General features: G+C 45.0%; 1 protein-coding gene across 1 annotated transcript; it reads left to right on the forward strand.

The window, feature by feature from the left end:
* Positions 1–3,823: 3,823 nt before the first annotated feature.
* Positions 3,824–16,447, forward strand: fcgbp (Fc gamma binding protein; the record flags this gene model as incomplete). Its single annotated transcript, XM_079165442.1, has 20 exons — positions 3,824–5,018; positions 5,181–5,533; positions 5,701–6,280; positions 6,383–6,981; positions 7,071–7,638; positions 7,833–8,098; positions 8,227–8,571; positions 8,745–9,318; positions 9,470–9,669; positions 10,000–10,141; positions 10,272–10,600; positions 10,683–11,262; positions 11,358–11,956; positions 12,321–12,888; positions 13,015–13,613; positions 13,711–14,278; positions 14,385–14,584; positions 14,778–15,158; positions 15,280–15,566; positions 16,438–16,447. 20 exons carry the CDS (start codon positions 3,824–3,826, stop codon positions 16,445–16,447), a joined length of 8,943 nt encoding a protein of 2,980 aa, XP_079021568.1.
* Positions 16,448–17,571: the final 1,124 nt, after the last annotated feature.

Below are 17,571 nucleotides of genomic sequence, written 5' to 3' on the forward strand. Positions count from 1 at the left end.
CTAGAACAGTGGTGTGGAGCGTGCTACTTACACACGTATGTACATCAGTGCAGTTTGTGCTGGGGCAGGAAAGATGGCCTCATGTCTGGCACTGGAAGCATATTCTGCAGCCTGCCAGGCTAAAGGAAGGTAAAGGCAGCAGTGTGCTCTGATGAATGGTTCCTGGGACTGTTCTGACGAACCTGAAGTTTGTGAGCTCAGGGGCAGCCTCCAAGTCTCCACACTAAGTGGGCAGCAGCTGAGCTTGGAACCTCGGTTAACTTATGGTCTGATGTCCCTCTGTGTGCCTGGTCTCTTACCACGGACCTTGTGACGGCAGCTCTTCCAGGCGTGTCACTGTGTTTCAAATCCTCCTGCATGGATCATCATTTACCATACAGGACGACACAGTGAAGGTATAACTCCACCAAGGCTTTTCATTGCCAGAAACTAAAATGTATATTATGAAAATGCAAAAGAAAGTCGCTTAAGATACTGTCAATGTTTGGGTCAACATACGTCTGCGAGTCTGTGTTTTCTACCCTGAAACACGTGAAATCAAAGCATCGATCTGTTCTGACTGACACCCATGTGAAAGAATTGCTTCGAGTGGTAACAACGGAAAACAAGCCAGATTTGAAGAGGATTGTTCAAGGCAAGGAATGCCAGAAGTCCCATTAAGTAACATGCATAGTAAAAGAAAAACACTCTTGTAAATTATTATATTTTTGTTTGTGGATTTGGTTGAACTGAGAGTTTGTCTGTGTGAGACAGTGCACACAATGTTCATTGTTGAAAATGACTGGCCTGGTCTTAGGAGTCAATTTCTGTCATTATCATGTTGGTGTGTGACATTTACAATAAATCTGGCTGAGCAAAGGTATGTGTGTGTGTGAGGAAGGGATAGGGTGATGTTCATGTGTGCCCATGTGTATGATGTGGCTCTTTGCGGTAACACAGTAAAAAATGTGGCTCTTGGTCTTTGACTGGTTGGCCACCCCTGCTCTAAAGGATAATATGCCCTTCTCATACATTTTACGTAATACTGACTGCACTCTTATCAGTTGGGCCCATACATCTTTTTTTAAATAAAATCATCTCTGGGTAGTGCTGATTGGGTTCCAGGGGAAAAAAGCAGTGAAGGCACACTCTTTTATCTAAATCCACAATATGTACAATAACTAAACCAGGCTTACTGCTGCCCTGCCCAAGGTTTCTGACAAAAAAGCACTACTTAAATATTTGAGTTTTTTTATCGTTTGTTTTGTTTGTTTTTTAAATCTAATGCAAACTTATGAGGGCCAAGTCATATTTACTTTCTCTCAATCATGAATGATTGGAACACCCTCCACTATGTGCTGTTATTCTTAGGTGACACAAAACCAACAGAAACCGCCCATTAAACCCAACTACTGCCACTCAGCAGAAATGTTAGTTTAATTAACATTTGATTGATCGGGTACATGGGATTATCCCTATCTTTCCAGCCTTACAAGAGCATGTCTATTTATAAACACAATCTAGTTTAAAGGACACAATATAAACACTGGCAGAACTTGTGATTTTTGCATTGAGTGGGCTTTATAAGTTTGCAATGCGATGCACAATAGGTTGTGTGGTTAAGGTTTTTCTCAAGCTGATAGATGACACAAATGACAAACACTAAGTGGCTGAAGAAATAAAGATACAGAGAGGAAACGAACAGGTCACATTTTTACCAGATGTCAGTATTTTACTTTTATATTTAGCACTTGTTAGGATGCGATTGCGTCACAGCTCGGGGTTTTTTCTACTATAAAAATCAAAAGATTCTTACTAGAACAACCTAGCATTTGATAAAGCATGTAACTTGTGATGTGAGACATTAATGATATTCTACATATTTTAGTTATTTTTCAAAACCGAGCCCGATTATCAAATTAGACTTGTGATTTTGGTCTTATCACATTCTTGCCTTGCCCCCTCTAAAATGGATAATATTATTTGGTTACACCAGAATATACATTACAGATGAATCTGAGCAAATTATCATATTGATCTGTTCACTGTATCTGCCTGACGTTAGATGTCAAATGGCATTGGAATTTCTGCTGAAAAAGATGTTGAATAAACTTATATATTATCCAAATGTATTTTGAAAATTGTCCACTTTAGAGAAGAGGATAAGAGTTTTTAAAGAAGGTTGTCCAGGTTGAGGGTCCCTCAAATACAGTATTTAATGTTACACATACGTACAAATGTTTATCTTTTACGGCTACAGACTACTTGGGAGGTCATCTGGGGATTCTCAGTCGATTCCTTAAAACAAATGACAGGATGTTCATGACTCCTGTTATTCAGTTGTTAACTGAAGCAAAAGATGATTCATCCCATAGTTGGTATTGTACATCACACCTATGTCAACATACAGCAGGACCTGCAAAGCATTGCCAAGTTCTGCCTTAATTTGTTTTAGAGGAAGCAAATAGTTTTTTTCAAAGTCCTTGTTGTTGAGCCTCAATGTTTTTGATTGGTTGTGTTTTTGTCTGTCAGAGTACATAAAAGGATGTAATTTTTATAAAAACATTATACATGCATCACAGCAGGTAAGCACTGTTCAATCTGAGATTATATATTTGGCTGTTTGGTGAAATTAATCAATTTATATTATTCAAATAATGTAACTAAAACAAAATGTCTCTTTCAGCCATGGACACCCTGTTGCTGTTTTGTGCTTTGGGGGCTTTACTCAGCTGTAAGTCATTTTACTTATTTTTTTGCTTTTGGCAGGATCCACTTGAATGCTACTCATTTTCATTTCAATGTGATATAACTTTGATTATCTTCTTTCCAATTTGTCAGAGCTGATTTGAAGCCGTTTTAAACTGAACAAACACAGTAGTAGTGATGTCAATTTCAAAACTCAGGAAAATCTTTCTTTTCTTTATCTAACAAAAGCCTGCCTACCATTAACAACTCTTAAATCCGACTGAATGTGGCTTAGCCCAATTAATCAATCACAGCAGCATTTCTCAAACCGTAGCCAAGTGATAGCTCAATTTGAAGCAATTTATCCAAGTTGTCAACCCCATCAGTTGAGAGCATTGCTGTGCGCCCCAACCCAAGTGTTTGTGTGTATGAAGCAGAATGTTAAAAAGGTGAAGAATTCAAGAGAGCAGCACATAAAGGATAGCCATCTAAATTGAAATTTGCTTTTGTTGGGAATAGCATTTACCTTCAGCTGCTATTGAGTTAGAACTATTATACTGAATGGGTGAAACAGGAGTGTAATCTAAATCCCCCAGGCCCTGGCTGAGCCCAGAAAAAAATCTTTTCACAGCAAAGGCCCAGATATTGATAATATTTCCATTATGCAATTATATTGTCTGTGCAAGTGACTTATTGAGTGCTGTTGAGAAGCAGTCAAGTGAGTATTCCTCAGCCTAAATCTCTCACAATGGTTATCGAGGGAAAAGCAATCCGTCCTTTATAGAATAGCATTCATCCTCGCTTTCTAACTTTGAAATGAAGGTATTTTTAGTCACATTCTGTTTGATGTCATATTGTTTCTTTGTAATGTGTATGCGATCCAAGAAGTCTCAAGCCAAGTTTTGTATTTCCAGTACGTGAATCCCTTTGATTGCCTTGGCACAAATTGTCTCATTCATTTCTTAATTTTTTGACATGTTTTCTTCACACACACGATTTGTGAGGAGCAATTTTCTGGCAAACTTCTTCATTTGAAGTGACTTGAAAAGAAGTCTTCTTTTGACATGTGTTTTTCTGCATGTTTCCTTGCTCTTCCTCCCGTCTGTCAGGTCCATCTAACGCTGGATGGGCAGGGAGAGAGTTCGCCCTGTCATTCATGCAGAATTATGCTCCACACTACGCCAGTCCTCGCTATCAGTTATACATCACCGCTGTTCAGGCCAATGCTAAAGTGACAGTGCATGTGCCTCCCTTAAACTTCAAGCAAGAGAAAATTCTTAACGCTGGAGAAAGGTTCACCATTAGTCTCCCTGCTGGTGTTGAGGTGTACGGCAGCCAGAAGTCTCCCAACACGGTGCGTGTTGAAGCCTCAGCAGATGTGACTGTAACCTCTTTCAACTTCAAGCTGTACACAGCAGACACCTCTGTGGTGTATCCGGTCACTGAATGGGGTACAGAATATTTCATCTTCACACCTGCCGGCTCCCCCCATGGCTCCTATAAAGAGTTCTTGGTGACAAATGGAAAAGAGCGCAACAAAGTGGAGGTTTTCCCGAGCGGCTCCATCAAGTTCCAGGGTCGTGTCTATGGGAGTGGCAGCAAAATGGTGATAGATCTCCAGCCGTATGAGAGTGTCCAGCTCCAGAGCGTGTATGAACTCTCTGGCACCAGAGTTGCCTCCCAGCACCCTGTTGCTGTTGTCACGGGTCACACGTGCACCTACCGGTTCTCCAGATGTAACCATGTATATGAGCAGCTGCTGCCAGTTAGCGGGTGGGGGTCCAGCTTCATCGTGCCTCCCCTGACCTTCCAGAAGACATATGACAGCGTCTTCATCCAGGCCTCCCAGCCCACGAGGGCCACTGTCCAACACGGCAACCGTAAAGATGTTTTGACTTTGACCCGGGGGCAAATATCGGAGGTCCGCTACCACAATCCTGAAACACTGTCCATTCAGGCTGATCATGGCATCCAGGTTCTCATGCTCTTCAATGGTGTCAGACGGAGCTGGATTCAATTCTACGACCCTTTCTTGATGACCATCCTGCCCACAGATCGCTTCTGCTCCTCTTACTCACTGGAGGCTCTGGACGGCTTTGAAAACAAGGCCCTGATTGTGGCACAGACCAGTGCGATGGCAGAGCTGCGTATTGATGGTACAAACCTGCCCCGTAATGTCCAGTGGCAAAAGGTGACCGGGACAGATTTCTCTTGGGCGGAGATGTCCTACAAACAAAACCCTGGCCACAATAGACACACTGTGTCCAGCTCTGGTTCCCGCTTTGCTCTCTACAGTGTTGGAGTCAGCCAGATGAATGGTTATGGTTCCGTAGGACAATGTATACAGCCAGGTAAGGTGCACATACTATAGCTGTTTAGGGGGAAAAAAACATTAAAAGATGATAATTTTATAATATACAATGTATTCATTGGAGAGATTAAATCTTTTACATTACACATAAATTAACAGTAATAATGTGGACATAAATGATATATTATCTATGGTTTTCCAGGAAGTGGATCTTTGTCCTGCAGCAGTACCACCTGCAGTGCCAATGAGGTGTGTGAAGTGAAGGGTGGGTATCCCTTCTGTGTCCCCAAGGCAGCGGAAAGGAAGCCAGGCACCTGCTGGGCCATGGGAGATCCCCACTACCGCACCTTTGACGGGCGAAACTTTAACTTCATGGGTACCTGCACATACGTTATTGCTAAAAACTGTGGGAAGGATGATCATCTTCCAGCCTTTGAAGTCCTCGCCCAAAATGAGAACAGAGGCAGCCTCAGGGTCTCGTACGTTGCTGTGGTCACAGTGAAGGTGTATGGCACCACTATCACAGTAGTTCGGTCTGAGACAGGTCGTGTAAGGGTAAGGCTTCCTATTTGTTTGTACGATATATATTTTATATATCTTGAATTCAATCTATGATGATTATTAGCTTTAATTATTTCTTAGAATCTATTCATTTAAATTAATGCATTTTAATTCCTAACACTGACTATAATAGCTTAATATATTTATTTTCTTATGTGCAGATTGACAACACTCTCTGGAGTTTGCCTGTAACCTTGAACAACGACAAACTGACTATGTTTCAGAGCGGTCGCTCTGTGGTCATTGAGACTGATTTTGGCCTGACGGTCCGTTATGACTGGGAACACCATCTTGTGGTCACTTTGTCCAGGAGTTACGCTGGTAAGACTTGTGGTCTCTGTGGCAACTTCAATGACGACCCCAATGATGATTTCACCACACCCTCCGGCACTCAGACAGGGGGTGCTGTGGCCTTTGGGAGCAGCTGGAAGGTGCCAGGGCTGGTGAAAGATGCTCTGTGCAAAGATGAGTGTGTGGGTGGGTGTGAGCGCTGTGAACACAGCCTGATGAAGATGTGGGAGGGTGACTTGTTTTGTGGACTCATCACACTTGTAATAAATGGGCCATTCAGAAAATGTCATACCGTCATTGACCCGCAAGCATACCTGGAGAACTGTAAATATGATGTATGCATGGGAGGCGGCCTCCGACATTTCCTCTGCAGGGCGCTAGAGGCTTATACTGAAGCCTGCCAGATTGCTGGGATCCAGGTTCAAGATTGGAGGAAGATGGCAAGATGTTGTAAGTAAAATATAAATTAATCCTTAAATGAACATACTGGGTTTTTTTTTGCTTGTTGTACCTAGCATTCATCACACTTCATACTCTGTCTTCTCCTTAAAGCTGCTAAATGTCCGGCCAATAGCCACTATGAGCTCTGTGGCAATGCCTGTCCTGCCACCTGTTCTGACCCTAATGCTCCCTCCAAATGCAAACGCCCCTGTGTGCAGACCTGCACCTGTAACGCAGGTTTTGTTTTGAGCGGAGGTCAGTGTGTGCCTGCTGCCAAGTGTGGTTGTACCTACGAGGGTCGAAACATTCCTGCTGGGGAGTCATTCTGGCCTGACCAGAGTTGTCGGCGAAGGTGTACATGTGTTGCTGGAAGCAGACGCGTGGAGTGCCAGGATAAAGGCTGCGGGGCAGGGCAGCAGTGCCAGGTGGTTGAGGGTATTAGAAAGTGCCAGGCAGTCTCCCACAGCACCTGTCAGGCCACAGGTGACCCCCATTACATGACCTTTGACAAGAGGAAGTTTAACTTCCAGGGCACATGTGTGTACCAACTGGTTGCACTCTGCTCAAAGGACCCAGAGTTGGTGCCCTTTGAAGTGCTGGTGCAGAATGATCACCGGGGCAGCAAGGTGGTCTCCTACACCAAGTTAGTGGAGATCAAGGTGCACTCCCTCAGCATTGTCATTACAAAGACACACAAGGGCCTGATTATGGTAAGAACTATAATGTAATGTAATCTTTCCTGTGAGGCACTTTAATATTCAGTCTCTGCATGTAAATACAATTGTGTGTTCTTTTCCAGGTGAATAATGAGCTGGTCAACTTGCCCATCAAACTGAATGGAGGACAGGTGTCTGTGTTTAAGAGTGGCTGGTCCGCTGTGGTCAGCACAGACTTCGGCCTCAAAGTATCCTTCAACTGGGAAAGCGTTGTGTACGTAACACTGCCAAGCAACTACATGGGAGCCGTTTGTGGCCTCTGTGGCAACTATAATGGCAAACCCCAGGATGACCTGATTCCCAAAAATGGTGTAAAACCCATCTCAACAGTAGATTTTGGTGCGAGCTGGCGAGTGACAGAGATCCCAGGGTGTGTCGAAGGCTGTAAAGGGGTGTGTCCTAATTGTGACATTACCCAGAAGGTTAAATATGAAAAAGGAGATTTCTGCGGCATGTTGAAGGACCCCAAAGGGGCGTTCCGTGACTGCCACGCCAAGGTGGACCCAGCTGGCTACTTTGAAGACTGTCTTTATGATGTATGCTTGTATAAAGGCAGAAAGGATGTTCTGTGTCAGGCTATTACATCATACACATCTGCCTGCCAAACTGTGGGGGCCAAGGTGTACAGCTGGAGGAGCAGTCAGTTTTGTGGTGAGACATGCATTCATTTCAATAAAATAATTTACAAAATAAAATCATTTCCAGTAAAGTTTCTCTACTGCTCCTGTTTCTATGTATACTTCAATGTGTGATTCTTCCTTTTCTTTTTTTTTATGTTGCTTTTTAATCGGTGCCTTTGTAATCTGTACTCATTCATATTGTCTTTTACATCCCCTTGTGTACAGCAATGAAATGTTCAGTCCACAGCCACTATGAAGTTTGTGCAAACGGCTGTCCAGCCTCTTGCCAGAGTCTGAACCCTCCTCAAGGTTGCCAAGCTCTGTGCGAGGAGGGCTGTTCCTGTGATGAGGGGTACATCCTCAGTGGAGACCACTGCGTTCCCTTCTCACAGTGCGGCTGCCTCTACAATGACCGCTACTACCGCATTGGCCAAGTGTTTTATCCCAATGGGCAGTGTCAGGAGGAGTGCAAGTGCTTACAAGATGATGAGGTAATGGATACTGAAAAGACAATTTGACAAATCATGATTTTATTTTTGATCAGTGTGAACTTACTGAGTGGAAATTAATTTGTTGTCTGTTTAATACATTTCTTTTGTTTCTTAACTGTCTTTCTCAGGTTGAGTGCAAGAAGTTCACATGTGGCCCCAATGAGAAGTGTAAAGTGGAGAACGGCGTCCAGAAATGCCATCCTATTGGCAAGGGTGTGTGCCATGCCTCTGGTGACCCCCATTATCGCTCTTTTGATGGGCGAACATTTGATTTCCAGGGCACCTGCACCTACACACTCTCCAAGAGCTGTGGGCTGGAAGGCACCCACCTGGTAGCCTTTTCTGTTCAGGTGGAGAACGTGCGGTGGAACCAGATGATGAATAACAAAGTAGTGGCCGTCACCAAGCTGGTTGCTGTGGAGGTTTACGGCTTCACTCTCATCATGAGAAACAACATGCGTAGCGGAGTCCTGGTGAGCAACAACACTTGGTCTTCATTTGAACCAAGCTTCATTTGGAATACAGTGAAACACATTGCTTGTATCAGTCAGTAGCAGATGGTTGCGAGATGTGAAACTAGCTTAGCATAAATATTTCAACATCAGGTTTTCTGTTCTTTAAATAAGACTTGTGCTTTTTCTTTTAGGTAAATGGAGTGTTTAACCACCTCCCTGTGAATCTTAAAGATGGAGCAGTGCTGGTCTATCAAGAAGGCCGGGATTATGTAATTGCAACAGATTTTGGGCTGCTTGTCACTTATGACCTGGTTTATCATGTGATCGTCACAGTACCTGGTAATTACCGTGGTAAGGTCTGTGGGCTGTGTGGCAACTTCAACGGTGACAAGAAAGATGACTTCCAAATGGCCAACCGTCAGCTCTCCAACAACGTGAATGTGTTTGGAAAGTCATGGAAGGTCACCATCCCTAATGTGGTGTGTGAGAATGGCTGTGAAGGGAATAACTGTCCTGTATGTGAACCAGCTCGCAAGGCTGTGTTTTCAAAGTCCACTTACTGCGGCATTGCTACGGCACCCAACGGTCCTTTTGCCGCCTGCCATAGTAAACTGGACCCACAGCCGTACTTTGCTGACTGTGTGTTTGATGTGTGTGCCTCTGACGGCGATGGGAAGGTGCTGTGTAACAGCATAGCAGCCTATGCCTTAAACTGTCACATGGCAGGAGTGGACGTCAATAACTGGAGGACGGCTTCATTCTGTCGTAAGTGACAAAGAGGAATTCACTTTTTTGGGGTTTTCATCCAAATCAGCCTCTTATTTTCATCTGCCATACTGAATTAATACTGTATTTATTACATACAAGCACACTTCTCTCATCCATGTTTTCCCTGGCTTGTGATCCTTTATTTCAGCCATGAAATGCCCAGCCAACAGTCACTATGAGGTGTGTACAGACGCCTGCTCTGCATCCTGCGCAGGCCTCACAGAGATTGTACAGTGCTCCGATAGCTGTGTAGAGGGCTGTGAATGTGATGCTGGCTTCTTATTCAATGGACATGCCTGTGTTCAAGAGACTGAGTGTGGCTGCTATGACAATGGGAGAACATACGAGGTACACTTCAACGCCGCTGTCTGTACAAAAAAAGCCATTCCATATACACTAATGTACAAATTATAGCTTTTTAGTGTCAAAGTGGCTTAAGCAGATACCTATAGTACCATTCATGCTGACATGGTAATTAAGTTGCCTTTGCTTTTTCTATAGTGTTGGACATGAGCCAGTCTGATCGTAGATATGTGCACTGAGGATTTCTCCTGAGACTTAATTAGCAGATTGTCTAAATTTGTAGGGGGGTTGATAAGAATGAAATACTCCACTATAACCTCATTTTCTTCTGTCTGTTATTACCCCCTGTGTAATAAACCTGCTATATGTCCCCAGCCTGGTGAAGTGGCATATGAGGAAGACTGTAACACAAAGTGCACCTGCAATCCAGAGACGGGCCTCGTATGTGAGAAACATTCCTGCCCTAAAAGCACCAAATGTATGGTCAAGAAAGGAATCCGGGCATGCTACAACACAGGCAAGACACAAATACTGTACTTGTATTAAGTCCTAACTTTAGTAAATAAATCTACAGTCAATTTTGAATTACTTTTGAGTTGGATTGCAATTTTCTATTAAATTCCCTTTCGTGTGTTTTTCTTGTGTAGATCCCTGCAAAGATGCCAAGTGTCGGGTCAAAGAGAAGTGCCGTGTTGAGAAGGGTGAAGCTCTCTGCGTCCCCGAGTACACAGGCAAATGCTGGGCCTGGGGTGACCCCCATTACCACACATTTGATGGTTACAACTTTAACTTCCAGGGCACCTGCAAGTATGTCATCTCTAAGACCTGCGGGAATCTGGATGGTCTAGTGCCGTTCTCAGTCACTGAGAGGAATGATAACCGGGGAAACATAGCAGTTTCTTATGTCAGGGAGGTAGATGTGTCTGTGTATGGGTACACCATCACCATCCGCAAGAACCAAATTGGTCGAGTCACGGTAGGATTTGTTGTCTGATGTGTTTGACTTTTAGTATTTCAGTGTTGACATTATTCATATTGTTCTTGTCCGTTCCCTTTAGGTGGACGGGGAGCTGTTGAATCTTCCTGTGAGACTGGGTGAAGGTGAGGTGTCGGTGTTTCAGCGTGGTCCCACTGCAGTGGTGGACACAAACTTTGGCCTGGTTGTCTCCTACGACTGGAACTGGGAGCTGGTCATCAAGCTGCCCAGCAGCTACTACGGCAGTGTCTGCGGTCTGTGTGGCAACTTCAACGGTAATGGCCGGGATGAGCTCCAGAATCCAGCCGGCAAAGCGGTCCCCTCAGTAATAGAGTGGGGCAAGAGCTGGCAAACGTCTGATCAGGACAAGGACCATCCTTGCTCGGACACATGTAAGAAAAACTGTCCTGCCTGTGACGGTGACCAGCAAAAGCTCTATGAGACCGAGGCTTTCTGTGGGGGCCTCGTAGCCAAGACCAAAAACATGTTTAAGAAATGTCATAGAAAATTGGACCCCCAGGCCTTCATGAACAACTGTGTGTATGATATGTGTCTGAATAAGGGAGACAAAAAGATGCTGTGCCAGGCATTTGCCTCTTACAGTCAGCAGTGTCGCGAGGAAGGAATAGTAATCAAGAACTGGAGGAAAAAGTTTGGCTGCCGTGAGTATTTACGAGAATCTCATTGGTTCATCCTATTCAAAGATTCCAATTAAATATTGAACGTTTTTTTGTTTTATTTTTATTTGTATTTCCAGCAATGAGCTGTCAGCGTCACAGCCACTATGAAGACTGTGCCAGCCCATGCCAACCATCCTGCCCATTCCCGGAGCAAAAGACGACCTGTAACGGTGCCTGTGTGGAGGCCTGTGTGTGTGATAAGGGTTACGTCCTCAGCGCTGGTGTCTGTGTGCCTGCTAAAACGTGTGGCTGCTCCTATCAGGGGCGTTACTACAAGCCCGGTCAGCACTTTTGGGCTGACGAGGCTTGCGGTCGCCTATGTGAGTGTGATACGACCCTGGGCATGGTGACATGCCGCGAGGCTTCCTGCTCTGCCAAGGAGACATGCGCCGTAGTGGATGGAGAGCGTACCTGCCGACCCATCAGTCACGCCACGTGCACAGCCTCAGGTGACCCACACTACCGGAGTTTTGACGGCCGCAGGTATGACTTCCAGGGCACATGTGTATATCAGCTGGCGAGTCTGTGCTCGCAGCAGCCAGGGCTAGAGCCATTCAAGGTGACAGTGCAGAATGACCACCGGGGAAGCAAAGCCGTGTCCTACACAAGGACTGTCAAGGTTTCTATATATGGCCTCACCCTCACCATCAGCAGAGATTACCCCTCCAAGGTCCTGGTAAGTATGGATGTGGAGGTATGGATAATGTGAAGCATATGGGCGATTTGATAAAAGATTAAATAAGTAATCTTGTTTTCATGTGGATTTTTGGAGAAAAGAGAAATGGGACCCAACATTTAGTTACAGTATTAAAAATAAACATTCTCATTCAAATGAGTGGATGATAATACCGTCTATCATTGTGCTAATTCTGACATCTCTCATGCTCGTCTGCATATATATTTAATTGCATATTACAATTTTGATCCGGGCAGGCTTAATTAAACTAAGATTTAATTGCACATTAGAATGGATTAGCAAGGACTGCAGAATTATTAAATCTATAATCTCCTAAAAATATTTCGCGCTTTCTGCTCCTCAGCTCAATGGGCAGCTCGCTTCGCTACCACTGGATTACAATAATGAGCTGGTCGTGTTTCTCAGCGGCTGGACAGCCGTGGTGGAGACAGTTGCTGGTATCACCGTGACCTTTGACTGGCGTAGCACGGTGAGCATTACTCTGCCCAGCAACTACCAGGGCGCAGTCTGCGGCCTGTGCGGCAACTACAATGGAAAAGCTGAGGATGATCTGACCATGCAGAACGGCCAGACTGCCACAAATGGAGCCAAGCTGGGGGAGAGCTGGCAGGTGGCCCTCGTACCAGGCTGCTCATCAGTCTGCCAGGGGGCATGGTGCCAGGCCTGTTCAGACTCCCAGAGGAAAGAGTACCAAGCGCAGAAGTACTGTGGTATTATCGCTGACAAGGCAGGGCCTTTCAGAGATTGTCACAGTCTTGTGGACCCTGTTCCTTACCTGGAGGACTGTGTGTATGATGCCTGTCATTATCGTGGTTACCGTGGATCAGTCTGTGATGCTGTGGGAGTCTATGTCTCTGCCTGTCAGAGCCAAGGAATCTCCATCGGCTCCTGGAGAACAGATATCTTCTGTCGTGAGTTTGAGATTGTGTTTTGATGTTTTTGTTTGATTTTTGTTTGATTTTTGTTTGATTTCAAATCTCTTATTTCAAATTTTTTTTACCTTGTTCCTCTCTCCCCCTTCTCATCCTATCCCGCAGCAATGGTGTGCCCAGCTAACAGCCATTATACATTGTGTGCCACGGGCTGCCCAGCCACCTGTGCCAGCTTAACCACCATTGCCACCTGCCGCCGGGCCTGCACAGAGGCCTGCGAGTGTGACGAAGGCTACCTGCTGAGTGGGGATACCTGTGTGCTTGTGAGAGATTGTGGCTGCTCCTACGATGACCACTACTACAGAAAAGGAGATGTCTTCTATCCCGAAAACGAGTGTGTGGAGCAATGCATCTGTGGAGAAAATGGTGCGGTGTCTTGCCAAAAGGCCAAGTGCCGTGCAGGGGAGACGTGTAAGCTTGTAAACGGAGTGAAAGGCTGCCACCCCGAGGGGCAAGGCAAGTGTGTGGCTTCCGGTGACCCTCATTACATTTCCTTTGATGGACGGAGGTTTGATTTCCAGGGTACCTGTGTCTATGTGTTGGCCAAGGTTTGTGATGATGACGATGGCCAGCTGACGCCATTCAGCGTAACTCAGGGGAATGAAAAGTATGGAAATGGAAAAGTGGCTGTGACCAAGTCAGTTGCAGTGGCTATCTACGGTTACGTTATTTACATCCAGCAGAAAGTGCCGTGGAAAGTCATTGTGAGTTCAAAAACTTAATCCAAAACATGTTTGGCTACGCTTTTGCATCTTCATTTATTTCCTCACAATGATTTTGTTCTCTTCCTCCTCTGTCAAGGTGGATGACGAACTTCTAAACCTTCCTCTTTCCCTCAACAATGGGCTCCTCAGAGTCACCCAGGAAGGTCGCAACATAATTGTCCGGACAGACTTTGGACTGACAGTCCTGTATGACACTGTCTATTACGTTGAGGTAAAAGTTCCTTCTACATACCAGGGCAAGATGTGTGGTCTTTGCGGCAACTACAACAAGAAGGGTGGTGATGACTTCATGCTTCCCGGTGGCAGAAGAACAAACAGCGTGGATGAATTCGGGAAGGCATGGGTGGTGGACTTGCCTGGCAATGTGTGTGGGGGCTGTGGAGGCCAGTGTCCGGTATGTGAGCAGGCCAAGGCCACCTTGTACAGAAAGGCCGACTCCTGTGGCATCCTAAGTGCACCTAATGGGCCTTTCAAAGTCTGCCACAGTAAAATTGACCCAGCGGCATATGTGTCTAATTGCGTGTTCGATGTTTGTGCTCTGGGTGGCAACAAAGATACTCTGTGTAACAGTGTACAGGCCTACGTGTTGGCCTGCCAGAGCGAAGGAGTGAACATCCAACCATGGAGGAGCAGCTCTTTCTGCCGTAAGTTACACACAACAGTAATTTAGCTCAAGAATTGTCCATATTTTTGATGATTTATATTTCAGGTGCACATACAAAGTCGAACAAATGTTGTCTTCTCTCGTAGCTGCTTCCTGCCCTGCACACAGTCACTATGAGGTGTGTGCCGACACCTGTGGTGGGACCTGTGCCAGCTTTCTTTTCCCACTTACTTGTTCTGAAAGCTGTTTTGAAGGGTGCCAATGTGATGACGGCTTTGTTTTCGATGGCATCCAATGTGTTCTCTTGGACAACTGTGGATGTGCGCACAATGGCAAATATCTTACGGTAAAAGATTTGACTTTGTTTTCATACATAGTGACTGTGCCACAATTTGACAGTTGACATAAAACAAAATTTTAAAAAAAGAATACTTTCTGTTCTTGTCAAAGCATTATAACATTAAAAGACATGTTGAATAATTTATTTACCAACCTTGAAGAAAAATGATTTTAGTGTTTTACACAATATATGTTTCCAGGTGGGCCAAGCAGTTGTGGACAAAGCCTGTAAGTCCAAATGTATGTGCCAGGCCTTTGGGATGGTGAAGTGTGAGAAACTGTCATGTGCCAGTGGGGAGGTTTGTGGCGTAAGAGATGGCGTCCAAGGTTGCCACGTCAAACAGGGCCACTGCGGCGTCGGCCTAGACGGCCACTTCACCTCCTTTGACGGCGTGTCTGGAGCCATGGGAGCTCAAGGGGCGTTTGAAGTGGCGTCTCTGTGTGACGAGACCGCGGAGCTGTGGTTCCGTGTGGTTGTGGACGTCAGGGTCTGCAGTAAAGGTGCATCACCCACTGTTGCCACTGTGTATGTGTTCTTCAAGGAAACCGCCGTCACAGTGAACAGCCAACACATGATTTGGGTGAGAAGAGCCGGAAGGGATAATAGTAACATGCTTAACCATAAAAGTCATCGTTTTGTTGTGGAAACTTTTACTTCAATTTGTTGGTCCCGCTTTTTTCCCCGCTCTTCATGTCATCCAGGTAAATGGCAGGAAAATGTCCCTTCCCAGCAAAGTGACGAGTGAGATATCTGTCCAAATCTCAGATAAGACCGTTATCATCGAGAGAGGATCTGCCGTGCGGGTCACCTACTCGGTTTCACACGAGGTCACCGTCATTATTGACCGTAGCCTGTCCGGCAAAATGTGCGGCGCCTGTGGCAACTACAACAACAACCCGAAAGATGATATGAAGACTGCAGATGGGAAAATCACCACTGATGTGTCTGTGGTTGTTGGCTCCTGGAGCGCTGGGGACTTTTCTAGATGGTGAGTTTTTGAAAGCACTTCCTCTGTTTAAATGTAATGGGTAAATATACATTGCTACATTTACTGCCATGATAATGATCTTCTTCACTACATGCACTCATCACAATGTTCCCCAAGTCCTGATGTTAACTTTAATTGTTCTAATAGCGTAACGGCTTCGCCTCCTCGTCTACGCTTTTAACCTTCAATTCTAGTTAGAGTGGAAGCTGTAATCTTGAACTCGATCTTGCCCTTTATTATGCAAACAGCAAACTTAATTTGACCACTGAAATAATCAAGTACAGATCAGCGAGAGATGGCACGGTGCTATGACCATTCAACCGCTCATTCTCTTAACAGCAAGAACTAAACAAGGACTCCACAGAGCCCTTTTAAAGGAATGAGAGTGTGGTTTTTAATTGCATTTGGTCCAATTTAATTAAGAAATGCCAGAGAAACCCCTATGGTAATTACTGATTAAAAAGCAGGTGAGGCTGACAGGCATGGCCATCAAAAGCTACCATGCTTGCAATCCAATCACTGCTTGTCATCCAAGGACACTTAAGACTCATCTGGGTGCAATATTAATTTGAGCTCTCATCTTTAGTTCTGTGTTCTAGCCTTAAGTCAGTCCCTGAGAGAGTTGAGTTTGGTGCGTCCCCCTTCCTCACTTTATTCAACATAGTTGTCTTTTCGCAGCGATTTCTCATCACCAGACCCTAAACAACACAATAAAATGCCCGTAAGAATTAGAGCTGCTCCTGAGTGTTTGCATATGCCTTTAGAAATACAATGTTCAGAAGTGTTGCTTGTAATCTCTGTTGTGGCCGAGTGAACATGTCTTTACTTTGCTCCTGTGTCCTTTGACTGCAATTTTTCTTTTTCATTTCAGTGGCCTGTAGATGTTGGTTCTCCGTTGATAGAAAGCATCTGGCATGAACTGAGGTTGTTTCCTCTCAGAACCATGAACTGATGTTTCCTCGTGATTGAAACAGCCGTACAATGTGGCTCACATCCCCGCTTTTTACCCCCATTAAACAGGATGAGGAATGAGAAGTCGTTCGGCGAACGTTTTCTTGTTTACAGACAGTCTTTCTCATACTTCAATACTTCCTCTTGATTCATGAAATGGTTTTGGTTGTTTACTGGCCATCTGGTCCTCTATTGTTCACTTTGGAGTGGTGGAAAAACTCTCGCTCATTCTTGACCAACATCTCCATCTAGTGGAGGAGGAAATAGTAGCGTCTCTGAAATGTATTCTACAAAATGTGTGCTCTTACTGTTCCAACCAATAAAATACTTTTTCATTGCACTGCATGAGTTGTTTGTGATTCCCAGGCAATTTACTTATATCAGACCCGTAGAGCGCTGTCTGTATGCCAGTCCAGATTAAAAAGCATGACTCTTGCGGGTATACGGGTATAATGTGTGCGCAGCTCCTGCTGCGTACAGCACAGCTGGTGAGGGGAGAAATCCTGTGTAAACTTTACGTTTCAATAAAAGAAAGCTTCATGCAATAAACGTCCTTGCTGTAGGAGTGGCAAAGAATGTAGTACAGCAACAACATCCACAATGGACAACACCCTGGATATAGCAGTGTGAATTCACTAGATTGAGACGGGACCTGCTGCCATCAAAGAGCTTAAGTCCACCCAGCTCTGCGTTTGCTACTATAGTGGACTGGGGGGGGGGGGGGGGGGGTCTGGCAGCTTGTTGTGGGAGAGTCCTTGGTTAGGCAGTTTTCATATAGCTGAGAGAGAACTTTATCTCACTGGCGGACTGCGCCGACCGTGAGAGCGCACCAGTGTTTATGCTTTCACTTCACCGCGCTGAGCTTCTCTCCCAAGCCTGCAAATTACACCACAGTGCAACACGCGCGCACTGCTTGTGTCTCTTATATTTCGCTGTTGGGGGAAATGAGCACGATTTACAGTTCATTATTAAATCGGGTTTTACTATCTGTGCTGGCACCAAATCGCATGGGAGTAATATCTCTGCCCAGCAGCACTGTACTGGTGCCCTCCAT

Source organism: Pholis gunnellus (assembly GCF_910591455.1).
Source record: "Pholis gunnellus genome assembly, chromosome: 8".
In the NCBI taxonomy this organism is placed as follows: Eukaryota; Metazoa; Chordata; class Actinopteri; order Perciformes; family Pholidae; genus Pholis; species Pholis gunnellus.